Source organism: Lichenostomus cassidix, chromosome 4A (genome assembly GCF_008360975.1).
Source record: "Lichenostomus cassidix isolate B80296 chromosome 4A, HeHo_3.0, whole genome shotgun sequence".
Classification (NCBI taxonomy): Eukaryota; Metazoa; Chordata; class Aves; order Passeriformes; family Meliphagidae; genus Lichenostomus; species Lichenostomus cassidix.
In genome coordinates this window covers 10,971,524-10,997,671 of record NC_139485.1, presented here as the reverse complement: position 1 = coordinate 10,997,671, position 26,148 = coordinate 10,971,524, and the positions used below count along the sequence as shown (strand labels likewise).

General features: G+C 39.7%; 1 protein-coding gene across 7 annotated transcripts in view; it reads right to left on the bottom strand.

The window, feature by feature from the left end:
• The window catches only part of IL1RAPL2 (interleukin 1 receptor accessory protein like 2), a 349,905-nt gene that overhangs the window by 140,778 nt on the left and 182,979 nt on the right, over positions 1–26,148 (bottom strand). For 6 of the 7 annotated variants that reach the window (XM_085060499.1, XM_085060500.1, XM_085060502.1 and 3 more), the window contains 3 exons: positions 24,976–25,249; positions 10,906–11,092; positions 7,077–7,230 (listed from right to left, as the gene is read on the bottom strand). In XM_085060499.1, coding sequence (XP_084916625.1) covers positions 7,077–7,230; positions 10,906–11,092; positions 24,976–25,249 — 615 coding nt within the window. The remainder of the gene's footprint in view (positions 1–7,076; positions 7,231–10,905; positions 11,093–24,975; positions 25,250–26,148) is intronic. The other variant, XM_085060505.1, reaches the window with a different exon arrangement.

Genomic DNA, 26,148 nt, shown 5'->3' with positions numbered 1-26,148 from the left:
TGAACAGGAAGGATCTTCTGTTCCTACACAATCTGCAGTGTCCCTCCCAGGTGTACAGAACTTCTGCAGATTTAACTTGTTCACTTTAAGATTTCACTTCTAAATTAGCTAGTGTCTAATTTTCTCAGTTATTAGAACTGTAGTCACAAGCAAGCTGCTTTTCTCTTTCCCATTTGTTTTGTAAATATTTTGCCTTGAACTATTAGTTTCTCTAGATTTTTTTTTTCATTTATTCTCTTTTGGACTCGAATACTGGAAAAAGTTCTGTTATGAAAAAATGTTAAAAGTTGTTTTCCAGGAGGAAGGAAGTATGAGAAGGAGCTACGACGTAAGGATAAAATATCTTGTTAAGAATAAAACTGAATTCTAAATTAGAAAGTGCCAATATTCCAGTGTTTCTGACTGTACTCCAGCAGCTCCCCATCAAGTTAGAGGGAGCAGGAGCTGGGCCTTCGGCTGGAAACAGCACATTTCCTGCCAGAAGGGAGCTCTAGCCGAAACACTTGCATGGGATGCAAGGAGGGACAGGCACCCCAGGCCATGTGTCAGAAGTGGAGGGGACTGCCAAGCACTGGGAGTGAGCTGAACGTTGTTCACAGCAAGGGAAGAAAGGCTAAAGATGCCAAGCCAGGAGAGGAGGGAAAGAATAAAAAGCATGTCCCTGGGTCCTACAGCTGCTGACAGCTTCAGTACCACTTCAGAATTCTGGTGAACAAGGGAAATTTTTCCTTTGGAGATGTGGAGCTAAAAAAATAGAGCTCTCGAGAAAGAGCATCTGTTTCCAGAAAAAGGGAGACAGCTCCAAGTACAGCAAACACTTCTCATGCCTGCCAGCACTGGCCATGCAAGGATGTGAGGAGGAGCAAAGCCTGAAGGCCAGACCAACTCCCACCATCCGCACGTCACCATGTTTTACCTTGCAGTGCTTTTCAGGCTGTTTCAGCAGGAAAATTCACAGGCTGCTCTAGGCTTTCCTTGAAATGTTTTCTGCTTTATTTGAGACAACAGGCTCTCTGACCCATGCTTGAAAATACAAACAAATAAGAGAGGGTGGAGCTAACAGCTCTCACGAGAGCTGCTGGCCAAAAACAGCAATAAAACAGCCCTGCACTTCAAGCAACTCCCAGATCTCAGGGATTAGGGGAGACATTGAGTGCTGACAGAGACTAGAACCTGCATTTGGTGAAAATTTTTGCATTTCACAAAAAATTTCCTGCAAAACATCAATTAAAAAAAATTAACAGGAACTATCAAAACATCTCATTTCAGAAATGCTGAAAATTTTCAGTAATATACATTAGCAGCTATATGTATTATTAAAAATTGTAGAGCCACAAGTCAAATTAAAATATATTCACTTACAACAATGAAGTAATTTGTCATAACAAAATCAGAAATACAAAGTGTTGCAATATGACCTTTGATGTGGAAATTACATAAATTGAAATGGAAATTACATAAATTGAAATGAATGTTGTTTTCACCCAGTGCTCTAATTGACAGGTGACTGCCTCATTTGATGATAAAATGGTGATAACAACAGCTAGTTCATCCAGTCTCCAAAGAAAAGGCTCTGGAACTTAGTAAATGAAGCAACAATAGCACAGTGAGAGCATGTCCAGCCTCCACCAGGACCCGCAGGCTCTGCCTTCTCTGCAGAGTGCAATGCCAGGCAGAGATGTCAGACTTAATTTAGGTACCAAAAGCCATGCAAACATGTGAACTGGCTCTGCTGGAAAAGCTCCTTCAGAGCTAACTGAGGAATCCCTGCAGACCAGAGCTCAGGCACGTCCTGAGCACAGGACCTGTCGCTGCACAAAACTGCCAGGGATGTTCCGTTCTGCTTCTGCTCCTCAGCCACCTGCTTTTTTAACCTTAGCCTTATGCTGACCCTGCTTTTATTTACATCTGCAAATGATATTCAGAGCTCAGTGACCTTTCAGAGCTAAACTGGATTTTTGGGTAACTAACTACTTTAAGCAACACTGAACCATTTCAAAAGTTCATTGCAGATTACTAAACTCTTTCTGCCAAAACATGATGCTATTGGGAGGGAATCACAATTACATGTTTTCAGATTTTTAAGTAAATGCCAACTCTTATATTTTACACTATAAAAGTAAATCTCTTGTAATAGTCTTAATTCCAAAGGGCTTGGAAGGACTTCCATGTTTCAGCTCAGTTGAAATAAGCTTTTAATTTATCTTAACACTTTGCTGTGGTTGTTCTGGAAGCTGTCAGCAGCCAAAATTGTTGCCAGTCCACATGTCATTTCTATAATTTTGGTGACAGTACTTTATCTACCATAAACTGATAAGGCTTAGAGACTACTTACAGACTACTGCAGGTGTAAATTTGTTCTGATCAGCACCCAGGGATTGCTGCCAGTGTGTCTCTAGCTTTGATTTCTAATAATGTAAAACAGCACATCCAGTTTACAGAGAATTAAAAATGTCCAGACAGCCACTACCAAATGGTGGACATACTTTTAGCTCATATCCTCATTTCTTTTGTAGTAGCTTCTGACTGTAGAGCCCTAGAGCTGCTGGAAAGTACAACTATTGTTTGCCCTTCTAAATCCAATTCAACCCCTTGGTTTAACAATAGCAAATCACCATCAACTGCTTTTGCTAATAAAGGGGTCCAGAACCCACAAACAAAATCTAGCAACAGCAGCAGGTGTAATTTGAAAAGTGAGCAATGTAATGAGAGTTGAAAGAATTTAATTGGAAAACTATGATCAAAGAGTGAATTCGGGCAGAATCATTCAACTCAAGTAGCCATGTGGAATAATTTGTCATTTACGATGGTCAAAACAAATATTGCTGCATAAATGACTTTTAGGAACAGCCAGGCATTTTAGCAGCCTGTGAAGAATATGCCAGAGTAGAGGTTGAAGGAAACTTGGAGGACAGAGCTCCTGGACAGAGTGGTCCAGTAATTCCTGCATGTCATTCCAATCCATCACCAGCAGTTTATGAAGTTGGTCAGATGGCCACCTGCTGTCATACTGGAAAATAATTCACCAATACAAGTTCACAAATCACCTCCTTTCACACAGAGTGAATTTGTTGGTAGGGATGGAGAGAACAGGAAGTTGCATAAATTGCCTTTCAAAACCAACATAACTTTCTACGTTTGGTTTGTTTGTTCTTTTAAAATCTGAATAGTATAATTGTTCTTCAATAAACACTGGCATTTAACAGTACTCATTAACATGTTTTTATTGCTGATATTTCTGAATAGCTGTAATTTTATTAAAAACTAGTAAATTTTAAGATTGTAGATTATCTGTAACTTTATATTAATGCATTCATTTTTTTCTAAAAGGGTGTGCTCTAATTTATTATCTAGTTAAAAACCGAGTTTCTGTTACTTTTTTATGATTTAGAACCCTAGATCACAATTTCTAGTCTCACTTATTTGTCACACCAAAGCTACCAAGAAGCAAAGTGAAGTTGTATCTATTTTTTTTTTTTAAACATAGACTGAAGGGTTACATGTTATTTGCTAAGAGATAACACTGTTGTCATGTTTCTTCAGCAAAAAAGGCTGACAAGACTCGTTTCACATCTGTCTGCATAATATAACAAACCCATGAAGAACTAGTGATGAAAAAGCTGTTTTGTTGACAATCTATTATTGTTAAATGCACCCAAACACCAAGATTTAGGCACTGCTCATTAGTGCTGTATTGTAGCTCAGGATTTTGTCCCTATAAATACTCTGTGTCAAAATATTTTTCAAATATATTCTAGGCTGCAAGCTTTTCCCTTACAACCCTGAAGAGCTACAGCCTCTGAAGCCTTTTACCATCTGAATCACACTCAGCTGTTTATTACCCACCACAGCCAGAGGATGACACTGCCAGCCTTGAACAGCACCCATGTCCAGCTGCCCCTTCCTGCCAATGTTGACCTGTTTGCTTTCTGCTCTGCTCTCCTACTAATACCACTCAGGTCCCTCTCTCTTTCTTCCTCTGGCCAGGCATCACACACTGATGGCTTTAGGCTTCCATCTATGACTCCTGAGATTTCTTTCTTACAAATTACCTCATAGTTGCTCATATCATGGCTTAGTCACAGAAGAAAGGGAGGAGGAACTCCCCTCCTACCTCTAACTGGCTCATTGAGATCTTCCATTTGGGTCTGCAAAGGCCAGAAGGCAAGACAGAATCCAAGTACAGGCTGTCCTTGCAGCAGCTCCTTACCACAGCCACTAAGGCAACTTAACAGAAGTTAAGGCAGCACCTTTCTAATAGTTCTAACGACTCACTGGGCTTTGCTGGATAACTAAATAAGAGCAGGGTTGTGTCCCCAGCTGAGCCTCTTCTTGAAAGAAATCCTTAGGCAACACTAATATAAATACCAAACAGTCCATCATCCTTCACTCTGTCCACAACTGCTCTCTTGTCTGCTGTTAACTTGGATCAGGCTGGCTTGTGAGATCACATCTTCAGTAAAACTGCTGCATTAGTCTGGGATATCATTAACTGCTCTGATTAGTTTTACCAACAGCAAGTTAAAATGGTGCTTCTGCCTTCTGCACCTTGAAATTTTCCTAAAGCTTTTGATGTAACTTCTGTTATGACAGCACTGCATTTATTCTGATTCAAGTTTCACTGTTTAGATGCCCGATCTGCATTTACCTACAAATAGCAGATATTTCATATTGCTACTTACATAACTACCAGAATCTTCACAAAGCACTGAAAACCTCATGAATCAGATCTGATGTGACTTCAAAGAAGATCCTTGTCTTACAATCAATCCACTCAACTGGTGTACTTTGTACACCAGTGTTGTGTACTTCAGCAAATGCCTGAAAGACAGCAGGGAATTTAAGCCAGCTCCCTCTCTCTCCATGGCAGTGCAGCTCTCCTTGCTCAAGGGAGATGTGAAGTTTCCCTTTTCACTTTCAGAATAACTCTTCAATAACAATTTCAGGTTACCATGGCTGCTAGCAGTGCCCAACAGAGTCTTTCTGTTCAAAATCTTTATGTTAGCAGAACTCAGACATTTGCCAATAAATGCCAATTCAGGCATGTTAATAAGTACCAATAATAGAAACAGCATTAAAAAGCTCCTGCAGAAGAGAGCAGCAGGCAAGATCCTTTTCTCCACATCTGTATTGCAGCTTAGTAGAGACAATTCTACTCCAGCTCTGCTGGTAAGCCCTCAGCAGTATTTGCTTACAGAGTTTTTAAAGACCAACAGGTTCAGCAGCTGGAGCTCTGGTCTCTCTAGCTTCTCCTGGAACATTTTGATGAGAACTCCTTTTCAGGCAGGTGAAATATGGGGCCCAGGGCAACACCAATCCCACTACAAGAAAGACCTGGACATACTGGGATGAGTCTGTGAAGGGTCACAACATTTATTCAACCAAATCCTCAAGTATTTCATGTACCTGTTCCCAGCCCATGATCTGACCTGCCTCAGGAACCCCACCTGGCTTGGACAGCCACACAACACAAGCAAACCTTTGCTGTTTCTTGTACAACTTTTCTTTGACCTCTCACCCCAAAGATCTAAACCTAGATGCACGTAAAATTCATAAACTGAAACAAAACAAAAACAGGAGAAAGAAACTTGCTCAACAAAGCTGTGAGATAACATGCTTACACGGTTCTATTACATTTGTAGCTCTTATCCAAGTTTTTAGGTTGTCATCTACATAAACTTATATAAACTCTTTTAGCTCTCTACAGAGATTCAACCAGCAAACACATAACATCAGATATGTCTCCCAAACATTTCTGTCTGGAAAAGGTGTTTAGAAACATATGTGCTTTTATAAACTAAATGAAATTTAACGCAACATGAATTTCACGGCAAATTACAAGGGGGAAAATCTGCTTCTCAAGCATTTCACAAAAAGGAGAAAACTTACGTATTTCATATTTACATTCTAAATAGAGAATAAACTTTTTAATAAAAGAAATAACTGCAATAAATACTGTATTTAGTTTAGGACAAATTCCTTCAATTGTGAATTATAAATATACCACAGTGTTTAAATAATGAAGAGAACACATGACTTCTAGCAAGGTCACGATGAAAAGGAGAGCACAGAACATCCATCATGGGGAATTGAATTAAATGCATCTCATTTTCACTTTGTCAAACTTAGTTCACATTCTGGTTGAAGACCAGCATGCTACTTAGGGTAGTGACTATCCACAAGGCAGATATTATATCTTCATTTGACAGGTCTAGGGTCAGGTAGGTCAAATCAATACTTTAGAGATCTGCCCATGGTCAAAGATCTGTCCATGGTCAAAAATGGACAATAAAGGGTCACGTGACACAGGGCACACAGGGAAAAGAACTCACTGAAAATGAGGAATAATGATAAGAATAAGAAAATGGACTCCACTCAAAGGGAAGAATCTATTTCAAGAACACATTAGAAACATCTTATGGAATAATTCAGTTTGATATAAGAAAGAGGAATTCTACATATCACTGTGTTGAGTAGGACCCTGTTTTAATCAGTATGTGGGGCAACTGTTTTCAGATACTTGCAAAGTTCCACAGACACAGAAGGCAAAATAATAATTATAGATGTCATACTGTATAGTGGGATGAAAAGGGAGAAGGAATATATTGGTAGACAATACTTTTTTAACCATTCATTTTTGGTACCTGGAAAGAATAGAAAAATACTGTTGTCTAGTAGATACTATATAGAATCAGAATCCCAGGGTATTTGACCTCCTGACAAGCAGGTTACTTTGTTTTGACAGTCCAATATTGCTAACTTCATTCTTGGAATACATTTTGCCATACTCTTCACTTAAGCCCTAGACTAGAGAAGCAGATCATCATAAATTAAACAAAAGCTTAAAAAATATGGAGCATTTCTAGGTTTTGTATAGAGCAAAAGGCAGAAGTACTCTTCTGTGAAATTTTAGAAGATCTTGATATAAATTTCCCTGAGTGTGGGACTGCTCAGCTGCTGGGATTTGCTTTGGACTTACTTCTATCAAACAGATTCACCAACATGTGAAAACAATTTTTTCTTATTATTTCAAAGCTTTTTTTTTTTTTCTATTGGCATAGAACAAAGATTCTTACCAGTAACCTTGAATTCAACTGTTCTTCGTATAATCTTGCCTTCAAACTTTAGTTCACAGGTATAATTTCCTCCATCTTCTTCCTGGACCTCTTGAATTAAGAGAGTATTTCCCTTCTGAATAACGACACTTCTCCACATTTTTGGCTTACATTCCTGTAGAAAAAAAATCCAGTGCCAAAATTACTTGACTTGTACAACATAAGACAATGTTGCTTGATCAGATTTTCAGTATTATACACAAGGAAACAACCACCTCAATATATTTTGCAATTAAAATTCAAATATCATTTCAGAAAGCACAGAGATCTGAAACTGAAATTGATTTGAAGACTGAAATTAAACAGAAATGTCTTTAAGGTTCTGTTATTCCTACTGTATCACATGGGCTGTGTTTAATACATGGTGCCCTGAAGCAATGGTTAAGTATTTTCTTGGTTTTTGTAACAACTACCAGGACCTCTGCTTTAGGATGGACCATTAAAATACACCTCTGTTTGAAGGGAGTGAGGGCAATGTCTGTTAAGAGTTAGCCTGAAGGCAAACTTTACACATAGTCCCAGGCCAGAACCATTTACCAATAAAAGAAAACAGGAAGAACAGCAGTTTTGTGAGCAAGAGAGTTCAGAAGCCTGGTTTCCTTACAGCCTTGTTTCTCATCACTGGCTTCTCCAGAACCTGATGAGCTTTGATTCAGCCTTTTCCCATCACCTGGCACTTTGCAGCATCACCCCCACATGCATCCTCTGATGCAGGACTTGGTACTGATGGCCTGCAACTCCCACAGACTTCATCCACACAGTCCTTAGCTGTTGTTCAGGAGATTAAGGTTCATTACCACAAATTGTGATCCTATTGGAACCACATTTGAGTCATTCTGGATAGGGTGTGATACAGTGCTAGAAGAGGATCTCCCTTTCCTAATATACTGGATCCTTGCAGGCAGATCAGTCACATGAATATATGAGCAGCACTCATGATTGAATAGTTCTTGGAATGCTCTGAACTAAAAGCACAGGCCAAACATAATCATTATCTCTTGAAAATGGCACCTTAAGATTATATATTTATTGTCTCTAAATACTTTTAACATCAAGCCTTTTCTGCCTGCAACAAAATCATGCTTTTCTCAGTTCTTTAAAGTTCTCAGCACTCCTGGCAGTTCTGGAGGCTCTGACTAATTCTGTACTCAGGAAACAAAAGCAACATAGGGCCTGAGTACCTTCAATGCCCCTCTACTCCCTCTCTCAAGGTGGCTGCTTGGAATAAGTTCTCAGACTGCAGCAGCCTCACATCAGCTACATCAGGCTCAGCAACTTCAAAGACTGGTGACATGCCCACACCTATGCCCCATTTTCTGCTCGTCTGCAGCAGCAGTGTCAGAAACACAGAAAACAAAATAGAACAAAGCTTTCTCTTAAGAAAACAACCAAACAAGAAAATACGTCAACATGCAAATATACTGTACCACAGCCAGAGATCAGCATGACACGAACATAAATTTTTCATGGAACTCCATACGCATTCTGAATCATCTCAATCCAATCCCATCCCCCTGCTTGGCAGGGACACCTTTCCCTAAACCAGGTTACTCCAAGCCCCGTCCAACTTGGTGTTGATCCCTTCCAGAAATGGGGAGTCCACAACTTCTCTGGAAACCTGTGCAAGGGCCTCACCACTCTTACAGGAAAATACCTTTAATATCTAATGTAATCCTACCCTCCTTCAGCCCAAGGCCATTCCCTCCTGTCCTTTCACTACAAGCCCTTGTGAAAAGTCCCTCTCCAGTCATCTTCTAAGCCCCTCTTCAGGTACTCGAAGGTGGTCTAAGTTCTTCCCAAAGCATTTAACCAATTAATTGCTCTTTTCTGGTTTTGCATTATGTTTACTTGCTTGAGGAATCTGCAAGGTTATTTTTATAGCCTATTTACTTTCCTTAGACAACTGGTTTTGGGGCTTTTTCCCCCAGTAATTAAGTGTGTAGTATTATGCTTCTTTTCTTCTTTCTTGAAGTCTAAGTGGCAGCACCTCAAAAGTCTATTTTTCCAGGTTAAATAACAATTACCTGTCCTTCACCTGACATTTTGATTGTTCTCTTAGCCCTTCTTTCAACCCAGTAGTAGAAAAGAGATGATGGAAATGGATTAAGACTCCACACTCAAGATGTAATATACCTTTTCCCGCTGCCAGCTGATTTTTCATGAAACTGCTCTTATTCTTAAATCCCATTCATTCAATCATGACTTGACACACACATTTACTTTAAAAAAACCCTCACACTTCTTGTCAAAACAGTTCTAACAGGCGTAACTGAGCTGAGCATATATCAATGGCATTAATTGGGGAAATCTTTAAAAATAAATATTTCATGCAGTGTAATTCTAGCCAGAAGTGAAGTTCATACTACTGTTAAAACAAATTCTCACAGCAAATGTTTTATTACGTACCGGGTGTGCATGTGGAAATCTATTCAGGCGTAATTAAGAGCATGTTTAAATCACAGTTAACTCCCTGTAAATTGATGCAATTATTGGCTCAGATTCATTAATCCCTAAACACAGAGAAGCCTTTTGGAAGGCAGAGCAGGTCCTGCACACAGCAGGCTGGCATCATCATTGTCCTGTCTGACAGTGGTCACAAGTCCAAACTCCCTGACTACCAGCAAACTGGCAGGTTGTCATAAACACAAGGATTTCTCCTTTCAGCAGAAGGGATAAAGAAGCAATCACAAGGACTTCCTCATATTTATTTATCTGCTGTTCTATTTCAAACACCTTATGCTCCCTCCCTGGATGAAAATCTTCTTTAAATATTCCAGCATAATGGAAAGATAAATCTTGTTATTAAGGTTGACAAATCAAGCACTCCAAATTTAGGATTTAACTAGTCTGTGTGTTTCTGTCTTACCTGAAACAAGTTTATCGTAAACTCCTTCTGTCTTTATCCTACAATACAAACTCTATTTTTCACGGACCCCACTGAACTGTTCCTCTTGCCCAACTATTTCTGGTTCTTTCTCACTCTCAAGTCTTTATTCTTCTCTACTGTTTCTTGCACCAATTAATACTTGAGGCTTTTACAAATACCAGTCTTTGGTCCAAGTCCAGACAACAGGCAAAATTTGCCAGACCTTGCTGTGGTCTCATTACCTGATGTCTGCCAGCCAACCCATATTTTACTCAGTCTTCTGCTCTCTCAGGGAGCTACAGAACCACATCACCAATATATTTGCTGATGAAAATGATGTGTGATACTCAACAGGCCCTGATGCAGCCAGATGAGTTACCTGCCGAGCAGTAGAAGTATCTAACTGACCTCAATTAAAATTAACTGACTTCACTACAGTTACTCAATGAACCTCAGCAAAAGTAAATGCACTTCAGCAGACTTTGGTAAAAATTTACAGGTCTTGGTGAAATTACCTAAGAGATTCCATAAAAATTAATTGGGCAGCACAACTGAAGCTGGCAGTGCTGATACCACCTTGGCTCCATTGCAGGTGCCTCCCTTTGTTTCTACTCCAGTATCAGGCAGGGAGACACCACACCCTGGTACAAACTGGTACAGAGGCACTGTGGTTTGGGAATGTGGTACTGCTGATAGAGGGGCCAAGTGACTTCTCTCATGGACCATTCTCATTGATACTGATTTCTGTCAGACAAGGACTATGTTGAGCAGTTTTACCTGCAAAACTGTCATACTAGGAGAACATTCTCCAGAGCAGTCACAAACCACTGATGTCTCAGAGAAACCCACCTCTAAGCCTCAGACTGAAAACAGTGGAAGCTTTGTACAGTTTCAGCACAATAGCAGTAAGACAGCAGTAGTTACCTTGTACCACACCACATCTGGCTCTTGACTGGCTGTTTTGTAATCCTCAATATCAGGACAGGAGATTGTCTTTCTCTTAGTGACTTCTGATTTTTCCAGATACCTGATCTTGCTGTTGTAGCAAAGCCCAGATTCATTCTCAGCTACCGTCAAGGACATGGACACCTTCATGCAATACGTTGAGTTTCTGCAGGGACAGAAAGATTGTTTCATTTATCCTGCCTTCTTTTCACATATTTGTTTCAACACAGTAAGTTTCTTTGTTAAGCTCCCATCTTCACAAACATTCGAGTGACACATTCAAATAGTGACAGCCACCCTGTGCATTTCCAACACAGAAGAATTACTAGGAAACATAAAGGCTCATTTCTGACTGTGAAGACTACGAAGAACCTTGTAGAACTATTGTTGACAAGTGATCAAATCCAGCACAGCAGCTCTTTCGAGCTTGCAAGTCTATGAACACAGGAATCTGTTGGCACCTCAGATGTTGGTCAGGATACACTGTCCCATTTCCTCTGTGTCCCCCACACACTTCTCCTCACCCTTGTTCTCTCCCACCTTCCAGATATTTCACTCCAGTGTGCAGTGCTATACCTTTGAGAAGAAAGGTTACATGCTGGATGTTAAAGGACATCGTGCAGGGAGGATTTCTCCCTGAGAAGGAACTGCTGTACAAAATTCTACAGAATGTGATACTGTGGTAGGTCAACCTGGACCAGCTGCCAGCCTCCCACCAGCTGCTCCCTCCACTCTCCTCAACAGGATAGGGAGGAAAAAATAAAATAAAAAAGCTCATGGGTCAAGAAAAAGACAAGGAGACCATTTACCCATTACTGTCACAGGCAGAACTGAGTGCACTTGGAAAAGAAATATTTTGATCAATTGGAAGTTATAATAGGTTTGATAGTGAGAAAGATAAAAAAGCTAAAACACGTCCCACTCATATCCTCTTTTTCCTCCTCTACCTCTTCCTCCCCAAGTGGTGCAGGGATGGGGTTGTGGTCTGTCCATAACATCTCCCTGCCACATCTTTCTTCTCACGGATTCGCCTGCTCCAGCATGGACTGTCCATGGCCACAACTCCTGTCATGAAAACCAGCTCTCCAGAATCCCTCACTGGCCCCAGAGCAGTGGCTGCTGGGCCTTGGGGTACCAAAGAACCCTGACAGCTATTCTTAACATCAGGCAGAATAAACACAACCAGCTCTGTTCCCATTACACATGATCATGAAAACAGGATTAAATTAAATTCTTTCAGCCTTGCAGCTTTCACAGGGCTATCAGACACACACCCTGATGTACTGTGGGGCATTGGCACTCTGGGCAGGGCAGCTGCAGCCCAGACTGCCAGCTCTGCCCCTCACCCTGTGCCATGGAGAAAACCCCACAATATAACAGGGCTCTTCTTCCCACTGTGCATCATTCTGTCATTATAATTGATTGTGCCACAACCAAAAAAGCCAGGAGCAAACCAGTCATGCTGGGTGGTTACTCCCATTGAAGGGAGCTGTGGAGAGCTCTTGTGGGAGGTATCTTGGCTTTGCCACTGCCTCCTCTATCACAGCTCTGCTAAAAACCGGTTTAGAGAAGACCAGAGGGTCTTATCTCTGTGCACCTGGAAAGTGATCCATCAGTCACACCCTGACACTAAAGATGCTAGCTGCTCACTCCCACCAACTAGACCCAGCACAGTGCTTTTAATTTAAAAAAAAGTCCAACATGCTCCATGACAAACCTTCTCGCACATTTCCTTCTGTCAAGTGAGCCTGTAGATGGGAAGAAAATAAAAAGGTCTACAGGGACACTTCACCAGAGCTCGAAGCTTCATGCTAAACAAGTGCTGACAAAGTACTGCAAATGGGTTCTTGTCAAAGGTGTGCCATGAGCAGGTATTGGCAGACAGAGCCATTTGCAAGGCAAATCAGGAGGCAATCTTCAGAAACCTCCCATTTTCAGCATCATTAGTGTTATGCATTCCAAAACCACAGACTTCATCCTTCCAAATCACTTCTCCTCAAAATGCCACCTGTATGTATGTGTAATAAAATCAGTGGATATTTTGTCCATTCCCTCACCTCTGAGTGAAAAGGCTCAGTTTGCACACTGACATGATGTGTTCCAGTCTATAATAAAGTCTCATTCTCACAAACTGCACAAAACATATTATTTTACTTGAAAGAAAATTTCTCTGGACTGAAAACAATCCATCATTAGGAGTGGGCTTTTCAAAAATACTTATGTAATTTGGGGAAAATAAGTCAGCTTTCTCCTAAATTAGCTTTGGAAAGGGTTATGCTTCTTGTAGGAAGAAAACAAAACATATTTGAAAGTTTCAATGCTGCCTAATACCGCACTGAAAATCCACAAAATATGGATACAACCACTCGGTATAATCAATATTAATTAATCAGTAATGATTATTTAACTTTCTTGAATGACTACAAGTATTACTGAGTGCAAGTAAGGTCACATGGGCTCAGTAATAATGATCCAGGCTAATAAAAATAATGACTTTGAATAGTTGTCCATTACTTGGTGCTATTTAATAGTGCTGTATTTTCTCCTAACAATCTTGCATTATTTAGATTGTATTTTGAACAGTGCTGGAGGCTACTTCTATTTAAAAACGCTTCCTGGAACCACAACCTAAAAATGTAGTATCCTTTTCATTAGTTACAATTAGAATTGAGTAGAATTGAGGAAACTAAGTGCCTGGTGAGTACTATCACTTTTGTTCACACTCCATGACCGAGACAATAAATCTATTCAGGCTCATGATGAAGAAAGGCCTCACTAAGCCAACAGCAATAGACTTGAAAGCTTTATGGATGCTTCTTCACCAGTCACTCACTTTACTGCTACTGCTGGTAATCCAGAAAAGGGCAACTTTTGCAGCAATGCCAGCAGCTGAAGCAGGAGTCTTCCTTTAATCTAGTCAGCTCTGGAAAACAGCGATATTTCAGTCATGCAAAAGGAATCTGTAGTTTAATCAGCCTCGCCATTTTTCCCAGTTTTGAGGGAGAAGTCTGGGAGGTGAAGTCTGCTGAAGTTGGGAGCAATTCCTCCCTGTGCTGGACAAGCTGTTCCCCAGGGCTGGGGGATTGGATTTCACCTCTCAGTCCTCTGAGCTGCTGATGCATCTGTGCTGATTTTTTCTCGCTGTCTTCCCTGTCTTGTGGGGTCTGGGGCACAAAGGGCCTGTCCAAAGGTGTCAGCTTGAGAGAGAACTCAGCAGAGGGATCACAAAGAGGATCAGCACAGCACTGTTTTTTAACCACCTGGCAAACAGTTCTCTCAGGAAGCCCATAGCGCTGCTGTGCCGGGAAGGCATCCAGTTCTTTTTTTCCAAATGTTTCCAAATGTTTCCAGGACTCCTGTGCCCACAAGTGCTCTCCTTCATGAGGCTCATTTAAGCTGTTTATGGTAAGGGTCTTTTATTTTTTGGTGGAGATGTGTAGATTCTAGCACAAACCCCATGTTTTTGCTTTTCTTCTTTTGAAGCTAAACAGATGGCCTATGAATTATAAAAAGGAGGATACACTTCTGTTTTCAGCACATAGTCATGGAGCTTGGTGGGGAGGTCAGTGCTCCCAGCAGTCTCTGGCTGGCAGGAAAGGTTATTTGGCCAATTTTAATGAGGAAAGCCAGACACAAGTAGAACAATAGATAAGAACAGCAAAGCTACAGGTAACCTGGGCTTTGCTCTCAGAAACAGTGGCCAAAAGGAATGAAAAGGAAGCAGTTTCCACGTGGATGAGGAAGATGCTGGAGGGCTTCCAGTGGTGATCTTAGCATTGCGAGGCCAGGTAAGAAGGGTTGTACCTAAGTAAAAAATGTTGGAACCCAAACGAACCTGTCAGGCGACATTTTCCACATACATGTAAAGGAAATAAATCCATGGGCCTGGAAGTGGGTCTTTTGATAATTTGTCTTTTCTAAAATGTTTCCAAACCATTCATTTTCCACAGGCGTTGATTTCTAATGGATTCCAATTCTATGAGAAGTAGCAGTGGGAAACACAAAGAAGGAAGAAAAAGAAAAGAAAAAGCCTCTCCACAGTGCAAAAGAAAAAAAATTGTCTTACATTTTCACACTGAAACTAAGATCTGTAATTCTCTTTTTCAAGGGAATAGTAACAAACTGGGCCTACTCTCTCAACTGGAAATGGGAAGGAGGGCTTAGGTTTGCCAGAGTTCACAAAGCAGTTCCCTTTGTTCTGGTGGCAAGGCATCTGTAATCCCCATGCCACCTGGAACTGGCTCTGAACCACAAACTGAAGCCAGCTTCAAACCCAATAGAAAACCACAGGGACAACCAAGGGAGTTTAACAGGTCTCAAAACAAAAGTAAGCAAAATTGTGAGTTGGCTTGACTTCGAAGCAAGGACAAGAGGGAAAAAGAGAGGATATAAAGAAATGGATATGGACCATTGAAATTGGAATGTCAATCCCTAAATTATTTTTCATCTTGTTTTGGATTCAAGACAATTCGTCAGCCCTAAGGGTGAATTCAAATTAGAGTAAATATTCACAACTTTGGGAAAAAACCTTTTTTTTTTTTTTTTGCATTTGTGTTTCTGCTAAGTGAGGGTTGTTTGTTAAGAGTCAAGTAAAACACTTTTGTCTCTAATATGCTCAGAATCTCCCCCAGCCACCCCCATTTATTGATTTTCTTATAAAGAGGAAGGAGGCAGAAATGTGGCTGAATATTTTATATCTACTAGATTGAATCACCCCACCTAATTTTGAATTACATATTTACACAAGAGAATTCACACTGGTTTTTTTTCCCTTGCAGGTTAATTTTTCATTGTACTGGGTATTTATTACATTCCAAGACTTTGGCGGTAGATCCAAAGGCTGCAAAGTGTATTTATCAAAGCAGGGCTCAGGGAACAGCACACCTCGGGCTTAGATCTCTCTCCATGTCCCTGAACACTCTGGCTGTTTTAATGACATTTTTATTGGCTCACTGACTGCAGGACTGGATAGATCAACCTGTACATTCATCTTTGCTCATTCTGAGTTAGAGCAACAGCAGCAATAACTACACCACCAACCATCTTTGTCCATCTGAAGCATTAACACACAACCAAATCCACTTCTAGCTGCTCTATAAATGTGCTGTTTTATCAGCTTTCAGACTTAATTGAGCATTTGATTGTTTTCCTCTCACTTTGTCAGAGTTTTATAAATTTATTCCTGTCCAAATTTCACAGCTCACACAATGGTTACCAAAGTCATGGCTTGATGATCTGCTTAAAGAAAAATGAGTTGTTTATCATCATTGGGTTTTTTCAGATCACACAAATATAACATCTGAAAAACAGATTATTACTTACTCTTCCAAGGTTTCACTCAAGTGTTAAATTATTTCCCAGTGACTCCCGCTCACTCCTATATATTTGGAGCCATTGTCTGGAAAGGATGAATTTCCTGCCTATGGTGTAAATGATGGGCAGAGGTTACCAATCATAGACCCTTGAAAGTTTTTTAATTTTTACTTCTTATAAATTTGTCAAGTGAAAGAGCAACACCCAGAGAGGAACAGTTCAGCACATGGCTGGCACTGCTGTTGTTGCTCCTGGAACCAAAGGTCAAGAGGTGCAGTGACTCTGTGGTTTATATGTGGTACTTGACCTTAGTACTGCTCCAAACACTCCTGCCCTGTATTTTGCTTTCTTGTTGCTGTTACAACTGTAATTCTAATACCAACTCCTATTCCCGAAAAGGAGAAATCCTAATTCCATGTTACCTTTCCTTTAGCGTCTGACACATCTTCAAGATCCCCCTAGTAAAAGAAAATAACATGGAAGTATGATCTCAGAAATTAAGTGCTAAGCCAGCACAATGTTACAAATCCAATGCTCTTATATTATCTCTGCTTCTTTTGATCCTCCAACAGAAGAAGAGGTGGTGAATCCAGACAGAGGTACTGTTAAAGGCCCCATTCCCTTCAAGCAGAAAAAGTATCTGTGTGGAACTAACCCACCACTCATCAAGAATTTTTATTCTTTATGTACTTCTTTTCTCCTAAGATCCAATCTCTACGCAAGACTCACTAGAAACACAAAAACTTGAGCTTCACTAAAACATACTGGATGTCCCAGAGGCCCATGTTTTACAGTGAAGAAAGGCTATACCCTCTCTATTCAAAAGAAAAAACTTCTGAGCAAAGTCACTGAAAGGTAATTTTAAAAAGCTCACATTAATGACAGCTTGAAAAACAGATATCCAGGGATGTCTCCTGAAGTCACCTGTCAGAAATCCAGTTCTCACTAGAGGCACTTAAAAGCAAGACCTGTGCTCCTCACTGTGAGTTTAGCCCTGCTTAGAGAATTTTCATACTTCTTGATCCTGGGGTAAAGAAAAAAAGATGTTTGGATATGGCAATTGGGTAGAGCAGCTCACAGATGGGTCCCTCTCACCAAAGCTCAGATCTAAGTTTAAAATTAATTTGTTCTTCAGTTTAAGAGGGAAATGTGACATAAAAATATCATGATGTGCCTAATACAGTCTGTGATACAGCCAGTAACAGCAGGGCCATGATTTCAAAATTCATGGCTGTGATTTGAAAATTCAGGGTTAATCTCTAGTATTATGTTTCTTAAATGTGTCTGAGAATAATAAGTGACAACCAGCTGATTCATGCATGGTTAGGGTCAGGAGGAGCTATTTCTTTTCTAGTTGCCTTCACACACACATGCACTGGTCCTGCTGACCTTTGCATTGTGACAGCAGCAATTGAAAAGCAAATCACCAGTCAGTCAGACTACCCAGACACAAAGAGAAAATCTCCCAACATTTAAGTTGAATCACACATGCCAACAGCAATCCTTGGGTTTATTATTTTTTTTAACTCTTCACTGATGTTAGTCATTAAATGTTAGAAGTGTATGTATGAAAATATAATGCACAACATAGAAGAAATGCAGAAGCCAAAAGAACACCAAGTTATCTCAGCATATCATACCTAAGTTCATGAACTATGTGGTCTGTGTCAGCTTCAGACACCCTGTTCCAGCAGAAGAAATCCTATAATTGGCTGGGTTTGCTCTCAGGGAAAATTCCTTCCTTGTCCTTAAGAATTACAAGGAAGCAAGTTGCTTTAAAGTTTGCTACTGCAAATGACTAAGCCCTTTTCATTTATTTCCTAATACTTTTCTATTAGAACTTGGATATTAATGTTAAATTACATCGTCTCACTGAAAAGCCCCATTACAAATGACATAAATCTGAGGCACAGGAACAACTGCTCCCAGGGCAGTATTAAGAAATCCCCTTCCAATAATTTTGCAATTGCAATACCCTGTTTCTCAGAGCGCTGAATGCTTTCTCCTTTATGTCTTCCAAACCACACACCACGTGAATTAGTGCATCTACTTGTCTATGCTTTTTTTTCATCAGACATCTAGCATGCAAAACAAAAGTTGCATTCAAGCCACCCATCAGACTTGTCTGCATTGCAACCTCAATGATTTCGTTGCCTGCGGGAATAAAACCTGTGGAGCATATCCTTCATTCTGCACATAAGTCCTATTCTGCAGATGCACTGTTAAAAAGCAGGTCCTGCTCTGTTTGTACATGGGCAATTGAGCAGGAAAGCCAGTGGATCAGTTATTGTCTCACAGGGTATACAAGGAATGAAAGACTCATGAAGAGAATGTCCTTGCAATGTGAACTTGTTGGAGTCCTGCAGCTGAGTCCTCCTGGCTGTGCCTTCCCTTACGTGGTGGTTAGAAAAAAAGAAATTTTCCTCCAATATCACTTACCAAATATCAGTTTACCTCCCTACGGTTCTGTCATCATGTACTTTGGGCATGATGGATATCCTGAGGAAACCTTCCATTTGTCTGTCCACTCACAGGACACAGACAACATTTTCTACTGACATATTGTAGTTACAGCTGGCTCGATGGGGATTCCACCAGGAGTGATACCTGGGTGAGCACATTGTCACTGTTATTTGGAGAACACAAGGAAAATGGAAACTCCCTGACAGGCTGGAGAGGAGATGGCTGAGGAGGGATGAAACATCTCAGCTGCAGCTCTCCTGCCAGCAAAGCTGACTGCATGAGGAAGCAGTCCCTCCACTCTGCATCCTTTCTCTCCTCCAGGAAAGGTTTGAAGCCCACCAGGGAAGGCACTTCTTCAGGAGTAACCAGTGACAGTGAGCTGAAACATTACTGAGGCACTGCAGCACAGGGAGCTTTGCTATGACAACCTGTAGAGGCTACAAAGTAAGGTCAGTCATTTTACAGGTATCTCAATCTGGGATTTCACAGTTAGGAAAACTGAAGGATACACAACATTCTCTTTCTCTACTGCAACAGGGAAGCCACTGGATGCTCTCCAACAACAAAGCAACATGGACATTTCTGCTTGAAGCCCTGACTGTTCTTGCAGCTTCTTATTAACAGTAAACATTGTTTTTCAGAGTGGCAGAGGATGAATAATTTCTCTTTTAAAGCTTTAGAGGAGGAGGGTGAGTGAGCAGAAATATACATATCACCAGGGAAGAGAAACAAATCTTTGTTTTTCTGCAAAGACTAGATAGAACTGATTTCTCTCAATAAAGACAATGTAATCAAAATGATTTGCAGGAGCACCATCAGTTTCTACACGATTTTAGATACAAATGTAGAAGCATTCTGATTCCACTTTTCCCTGCATTTTGATAATGCCAAAACATTATACCTCAGTGATAAAACCTCAAAAAAATTTATTTTATCATGAATCACACTGACTTTATAATGTATCAACTCTAGCACTGAATTCAAGCATTGAATACAGTATTTCACAGGGACTTTGTTTATACAGAATCAGTCAATTTTATTGTGGGAAATGCCACACACTTTTAATGTGTGTCATTTAATGTTAATGTCATACAGAGCCTGGGAAGCCTGTGCCATGCTGAATCCACTTGCTCCAAATATGAGATGTTGCTGCTTCTACAGACATGCCTGGGACTGTACAGGAGAGCTGATCACATACCAATGTACAAGTCTCAGACGAAACTATGAGATAGTTAGCCATTAGCTACTTAGATGTGGTTCTCTAGGATATCCAATAATTAAAGACACTAGCCTACTACAAAGTATCATCTTTAGATCTTTCCAGAGCAAGTCTATGGGCAAAGAAAGCACTTGTCAGTAAAGGATATGTAAGAAGGTATTCTATGGCTAAACTGGAATTACAACACTGCATCCAAAGGGATTTGAGATAGGAAATCACCTTTGTCATGAGCAGTTGAATGCTGAGTAAAGCCAAAGCACCTGAAAATGAAACATTCCATATTCCCATCAACAAAATTAACAACTGCATTAAAACATATATTGTACGAATCACAAGAGATGGCCATAGAGAAAGCAGCCTTAGCCCTACATATTTTCATATCATGACTTACTCCCAAGGTTCCTGTTTGGATCTGAGAACACCTCTTTTTTCATGCTGCTTAGAAGCCAGACTTTCAGCACTCAGAGAACGAGCTTTCCCTGGGTTGATGAGTGCATTCTGCAGTCCAGGTTGTAGGCATTTGAAACAAGCCCCTGAGCTCTGCCTAACACCCTCTGAAGTGAGAGCACAGAGGTTGTGCCACAGATGAAGTTTTACTGCCAGACCCTCCAGGCTGTCTAAATCTGATTTTGATTTGCTGGTCATGTGCTCCACCGACATTCAGAAGCCAGAAGGCTTAAAATCTACTATCACTCTATTTTATTACTGCTCAGAAAGTGGTATCTCAATATTTCACCAATGGCTCAGCAAAGGCTCAATTTCTCTGTGCATGTCCATAGCAATGCTTCTTTCCATTAAGAACTGGGCACCCAGGGATATAGTAAAGGAAAAAGGATACACAGATTTCCTAACTTGATTTTTCAGCAGTTCTCTGGCATCAAATCCTGGTATTAGAGATCTGCAAGCTTATTCCCCCATAGGCATTCACAGCCCTCACTCTCTGTACAAAAATCAAGGCTTGGCTCCATTAGTCAGTCAAGAAATCACAAACTTTCACCTCCTGCTTCCCTGCACCCTCTTGTGGCCCAAATTTTCTACCCTCCTTATGCACATTATAGGAATCAAGTTGTTTTATTTCACTAACAGTTAATTGACAGTAAATATGCACTAATGTTTTTACTCATACTGGTTTTATTTTTTAAATGCTCACTACTGTTTGGAGCTGAGACTGGTTAGAAGAAAGGTTTCCATGAGCAGTCCCTAGATGAGGGCAAATCTAGGCTAAATTTTGCTGAGATTTCTTCCCCAACTCCTCTTCTTTCACCAGGTGAAGATGATCTAAGTTGGCCCAGTTCTTGTTCCATCTTTAAAAAACAGGCTTTTAACACAGAAAAACAGATGTATTTGTTCAGAGAGCAAAAGCAGATCATGATCTGGCAAATGACTGTCCTACATACTCAGAACCTTAGGGGCACCTTATGCATTTAGGTTGAGTTTAATTTCCATGCTTGGTTTTGATGTGCTCATCTCTGAATCCTTCAGTGAAGAAGCTGAGATCCAGAGTGCTGATGTGAAAATCCCAGAACATCAAACCTCCGTAACAGAAATGCCAACAGCTTTAGCTGAAAGTAGCATTGCTTGGTGCTGGAAAATTAATGGCATATCCAGGGTCTGTACTGGAAAGACACCTCCAGAACACAACATTTCCAGACTGGGCAGTAAAGTCATGACACAAACGTCATTCAGCATTTACCTGGGAAGTGCAATGAAATACACAAGTATCCATTACTTGGGATCCCTTTTGGATGTAGCAGCAATATCCCTGATTTGACACAAAAGGGGACCAAGAACAAAGAAGATCCATGGAATTAACATGGCTCAGCTAACACAGCTCAACCCTGCCCTCTTTTAAAAGTCCTTGCAGAATCTGGACCTCTTCATATGCCTAACACTGGAGAAAAATATCACACTTCAGTTTGTGTCTGAGCGTCAGCTCAGTGCCAAAACATACTGGGAGAAGGGAGAAGTAGGCTTTAATGCAACAATAATTTCCTTCTATTATACACACACTCCCACACCTGTCTATGGAATAATGTTTAATTGGTTAATAAAGGAGAGGCAACATTTAAATTATGGTATCAAACCTCTTCAGTCTGGAGAAGCAACCTTGTTTATTAGGGCTGATCTAATACTCCTTAATTTTATTCAGTATTACGGGTTCTTTTACAAAACAGACATTATGATTTTTGAAAGGACAATTCTGGGTAAGAAAGAATTTACTGACACATTTAATTTTTACCCATCTCCAAATCACTGTCATAGCAGCCTATCCTTCACCTGCTCATACCCACCCTTTTCAAGCAGCTTCTGAAAAATTCCTTCCCACTGCTTCACCGATAGTCATGCCTTGATCATACAAGCACACGTGAGCAATCAGAAAATGCAACTTCTTGAAAAACAGGTTTGCCTTTTTTTTTTTTTTAGAATTGTGAAGAAACACTTCAACAAATAAGAAATTCAGTGAAAAGTGCAGCTGACATTTTCCCCATACAGTTTTCTTATTTGTCATGTTGTGTTGACTGGGAAGAAAGTAACAAAGCGGGGGAGAGTAAATTAACAAAACTCTCACTGTTGCCTTCCCAGCTCAAGACTGTGTCCTTCCTTTCAACCCATGAATTTCTGGGACCAGGACCCTTGCCTCACTTAGCCTTGGCACCACATCCAAACATCTCATCCCCTTGCATCTTTTTGCAAAGAGAAGCACAAATAACAGACAGAACAGTTCTAAGACAAGAGACTTGAAATGGTGGAACTTAGCACAGCCTGGCCACTGGGACATGCAAATGTGGGATTTCACCCTTTGGACAGCACGGGGAGTTGCACCACAGCTTCACACATCCCTGGTGAGTGGCTAGAAAGGCATCAATTTAGATTTGAAATTTTTTTTTTATTTTTTCTTAAAGAACCTGAAAGAAAACTTCCTTGTTGAGAAAAACTTCAAAATTTTTAAATTTGTCTTGAATCAAAAGCATTTTTTCCCCATTTTTTTCCTTCAGCTAGCAAACCAAAAGACTCAACTGTGCACACAACCCTAAACCCAGTGTTGCACACTGATGGACACAGTCACTTCTTCATTTCCACTGCATCAAGTTCTATCTACCAGTCTCTGCTAATTCAGTCTACAAAAGATGGCATTTGTAAGAGAAATTGTAAATACTTCTAGAAAATAAAATCTTATTCTAAAATTACTGCTCTCATTTGTGACCTCTTAATTCTCATAAAGCACATGATCCTGGTTAATGACTAAAACGCAAACAGCTGCTTATCCCTCTCCAAAAAAATGGATTAATAAAGCTGAAATTACACAGTTAATGGTGTGGATAGTCCCCCACACAAGTGTGATCACTTTTCAGAACATTACATCTAGCTCAACTTTAATGAAATTAGAATCAATTACTATTGCTACATCCTCAGCTACTTTAAGCCTCCCATGGTTTCATAAACAATAACAGCAAGGACACATTACCACATTTTTGGAAGAAAAATTTAATTCAGCAATGGAAGAAATACAGTCTTTTATCTGTAACCACTACACATATTATTCTGCACTCTCACAGAAATCTGAAAAAGGCAAAAATATCTGTAATTATATAAGAAAGTTCTAGTCAAAGCAAGGAAACTGCATAACTGACAAGGAAGATCTTGTTGCTGTGTAATGCCTTCCAAGAAGCTATGTCATATAGTTTTTAGCTGAAAATGAGAAGAAGCCATGAATTATTCAAGAACTTGCCCATTTGTTAGCAAAACTACTTTGTCATGTAAATGAGCAGAGTTTTGAAATTTCCCGGAAAAAAAGTATGTCCCAGAGTTTGATCCAAGATCAATTCTTTATTTTGCACAAAGGATTTGCATTAAGATGTTTCAGAGTATTAAAGTAACTTGATTATCACAACAGTGACTTCTATGAAAAACACATAGCTCCCTTGAAACATGTAAATCACCATCTTCCCGGAACATTTAGAAATCAGGGAGTTCACATTACACCCAACCACTGACAAAGCTGCTGATAAAAGAACAACTCCAAAGGCTGATAAAAGAATAACTCCAAAAACTGGTGAGTTTGGCAGATATATTCAAAATTCAAACTGGACACTGGTGCCCAGTACAAACCAACATAATCTAGGGCACAATCCTTGATTTCAGTAGCATTCCTCAGGATCAAAGTGGTCTGAGGCAGATGAGACAAGGCAGCAAGGCTCAGCAGAGGTGGACAGAGAGCAAATTCTGGATTCTGAACAGTGCTGTTATTTGCTGCAATACTGACTAAATTCATCAAACTTGTCTAATTTCAGTATGGAACAGCAGACAAGGATGAAGCAAACTTGCTCTCTGAAACTAAATAGTTTAAAACCAAATCACACAGAGTATCTGTAAACTCCTTTGAATTCAAAACTGGATCATTAAAGGAATATTTATTCATTCATTCTTAAAAAGTCCTCCTTTTTTTATCTTCTCATTTTAGGCATAGAGATGACATCAACATCCACATGATGGAAATCACGAGCTCGAGCACATGTTTAATTTAAGGCTCATCCAACAGTTCCAAAATACTTTTGAGAAATGCATTTCGGTGCCTTACCAAATGAGATCTGCTTAAATTTATGATAAATCGTAATTGTATATTAAAATAAACATTTCTTCAAAACCAGACAGAACTGTAACTCCCCATGGCCTGATCACATCAGAATAATTGAAACTGTAACTCTCTAACTCAGAGGATTTGAAACAGAACATTGCTGAAACAAAATACTTCATGATTTCACAAGTATCAAGTTCTGAAGGTTTACAGCAAATTGAGAATTTGCAAATGTACTTAAAAGAAGTAATTAAGTGAAAGCACATTAATTATAGCTACTGGACAAGGTAACTATAATTACTAGGGAAACTAATTTTGAGACAAAGTATTATGTGGCATATATAATTATGAAAATTAAAAAAATATGTATTAACCGGATGAATACCTCAATTCTAATTCATAATATGAATTTTTTTAACCAATATCTAATACTTCATACATAATTAACCAATAATCCCTTCTTTAACACAATACTCACCTTAGAACACATGTGTAGAAACCACTGTCTTGCAACTCAACCGAGTGAAACCATATGGAATCTTCATCCTTGCTCATCCTGACTTCGGAAAATATAATGGGTTCTTCTAAATCTCCTTTGTTTTTGTACCACATAAGCCTAAGACCTGTGCTTTGGGCCATGCTATAATTAGTTCTGATATAGCTGTAGAAAAGGGCACATTTCACTCGGACTGGTTCACCTGCCAAAGCCATGTATGTCTTGAGATCCACTGACCAGTCAATGCAACCATCAACTGAAAGCAAAACAATAATAAAGAAATATTAGACACAGATATGTTTTTCAATAAAGTGAAAGACAGCTTGGGAAACGCAATACAATACATTAAAAGAAACATTTTTTGGCATGGGCTGCATTGTTTTAGGGTAATATGAAAAACCTAAAGCAGCTATTGGCAGCTAAGGAGTTTCCTACATCTTTTTTAATGACATCTAACTGTGAATGTCCAGGCAATAAATAGATCACACTGAGCCTGTTCAACTCTACTTTAAAATATCATTACTTTCACCCCCCAAACACTAATTCTTTATTAAATAAACCAAATATTTTGCACCTTTACTACTTGCCTCTGTAAACCAGTTTTAAATTCTCTGATTCCTTGTTAGAGGAAAACGTACACTGGCATCTTATGCCAATCTTATCCCTAAAAACTTTTCCATCCACCTCTGCTAATTATGTTATGCAAAAAAAACCCCAAATAACAGATGTGACATTTACAATTTTCTTTTCAAGGCAGTTCTACATAGCTGGTTTTTTTCTCTACAGCCTACTCAAACTGTAGAGATCAGTATTATATACAGCAGGATACAATTACAACATGCTGCCTATGCAATCAAACTTAATACAGGAGTCATACAAACAAAAAAGTACACCTTTACGTTCTGTTGAGCAAAAGCTTTTGAAATAGTTTTCTTGATACTTCACTTTAAAATTAACATGTGGCAGTCAGTTTAATAAAAGATTACTTCTCCCTACAATTTTTTCTCCCATTACTATTATCTGAGTTGCGAAACAGTCCTAGCACATGCACACATATCACATATCAGAGACCTTTTAATTCAATGCTTTTCATTGCTGGAAAAACTGTAAGACTGAAAACCAACCAAGAATAAAACCAAAGAAAAAGACTGTAAA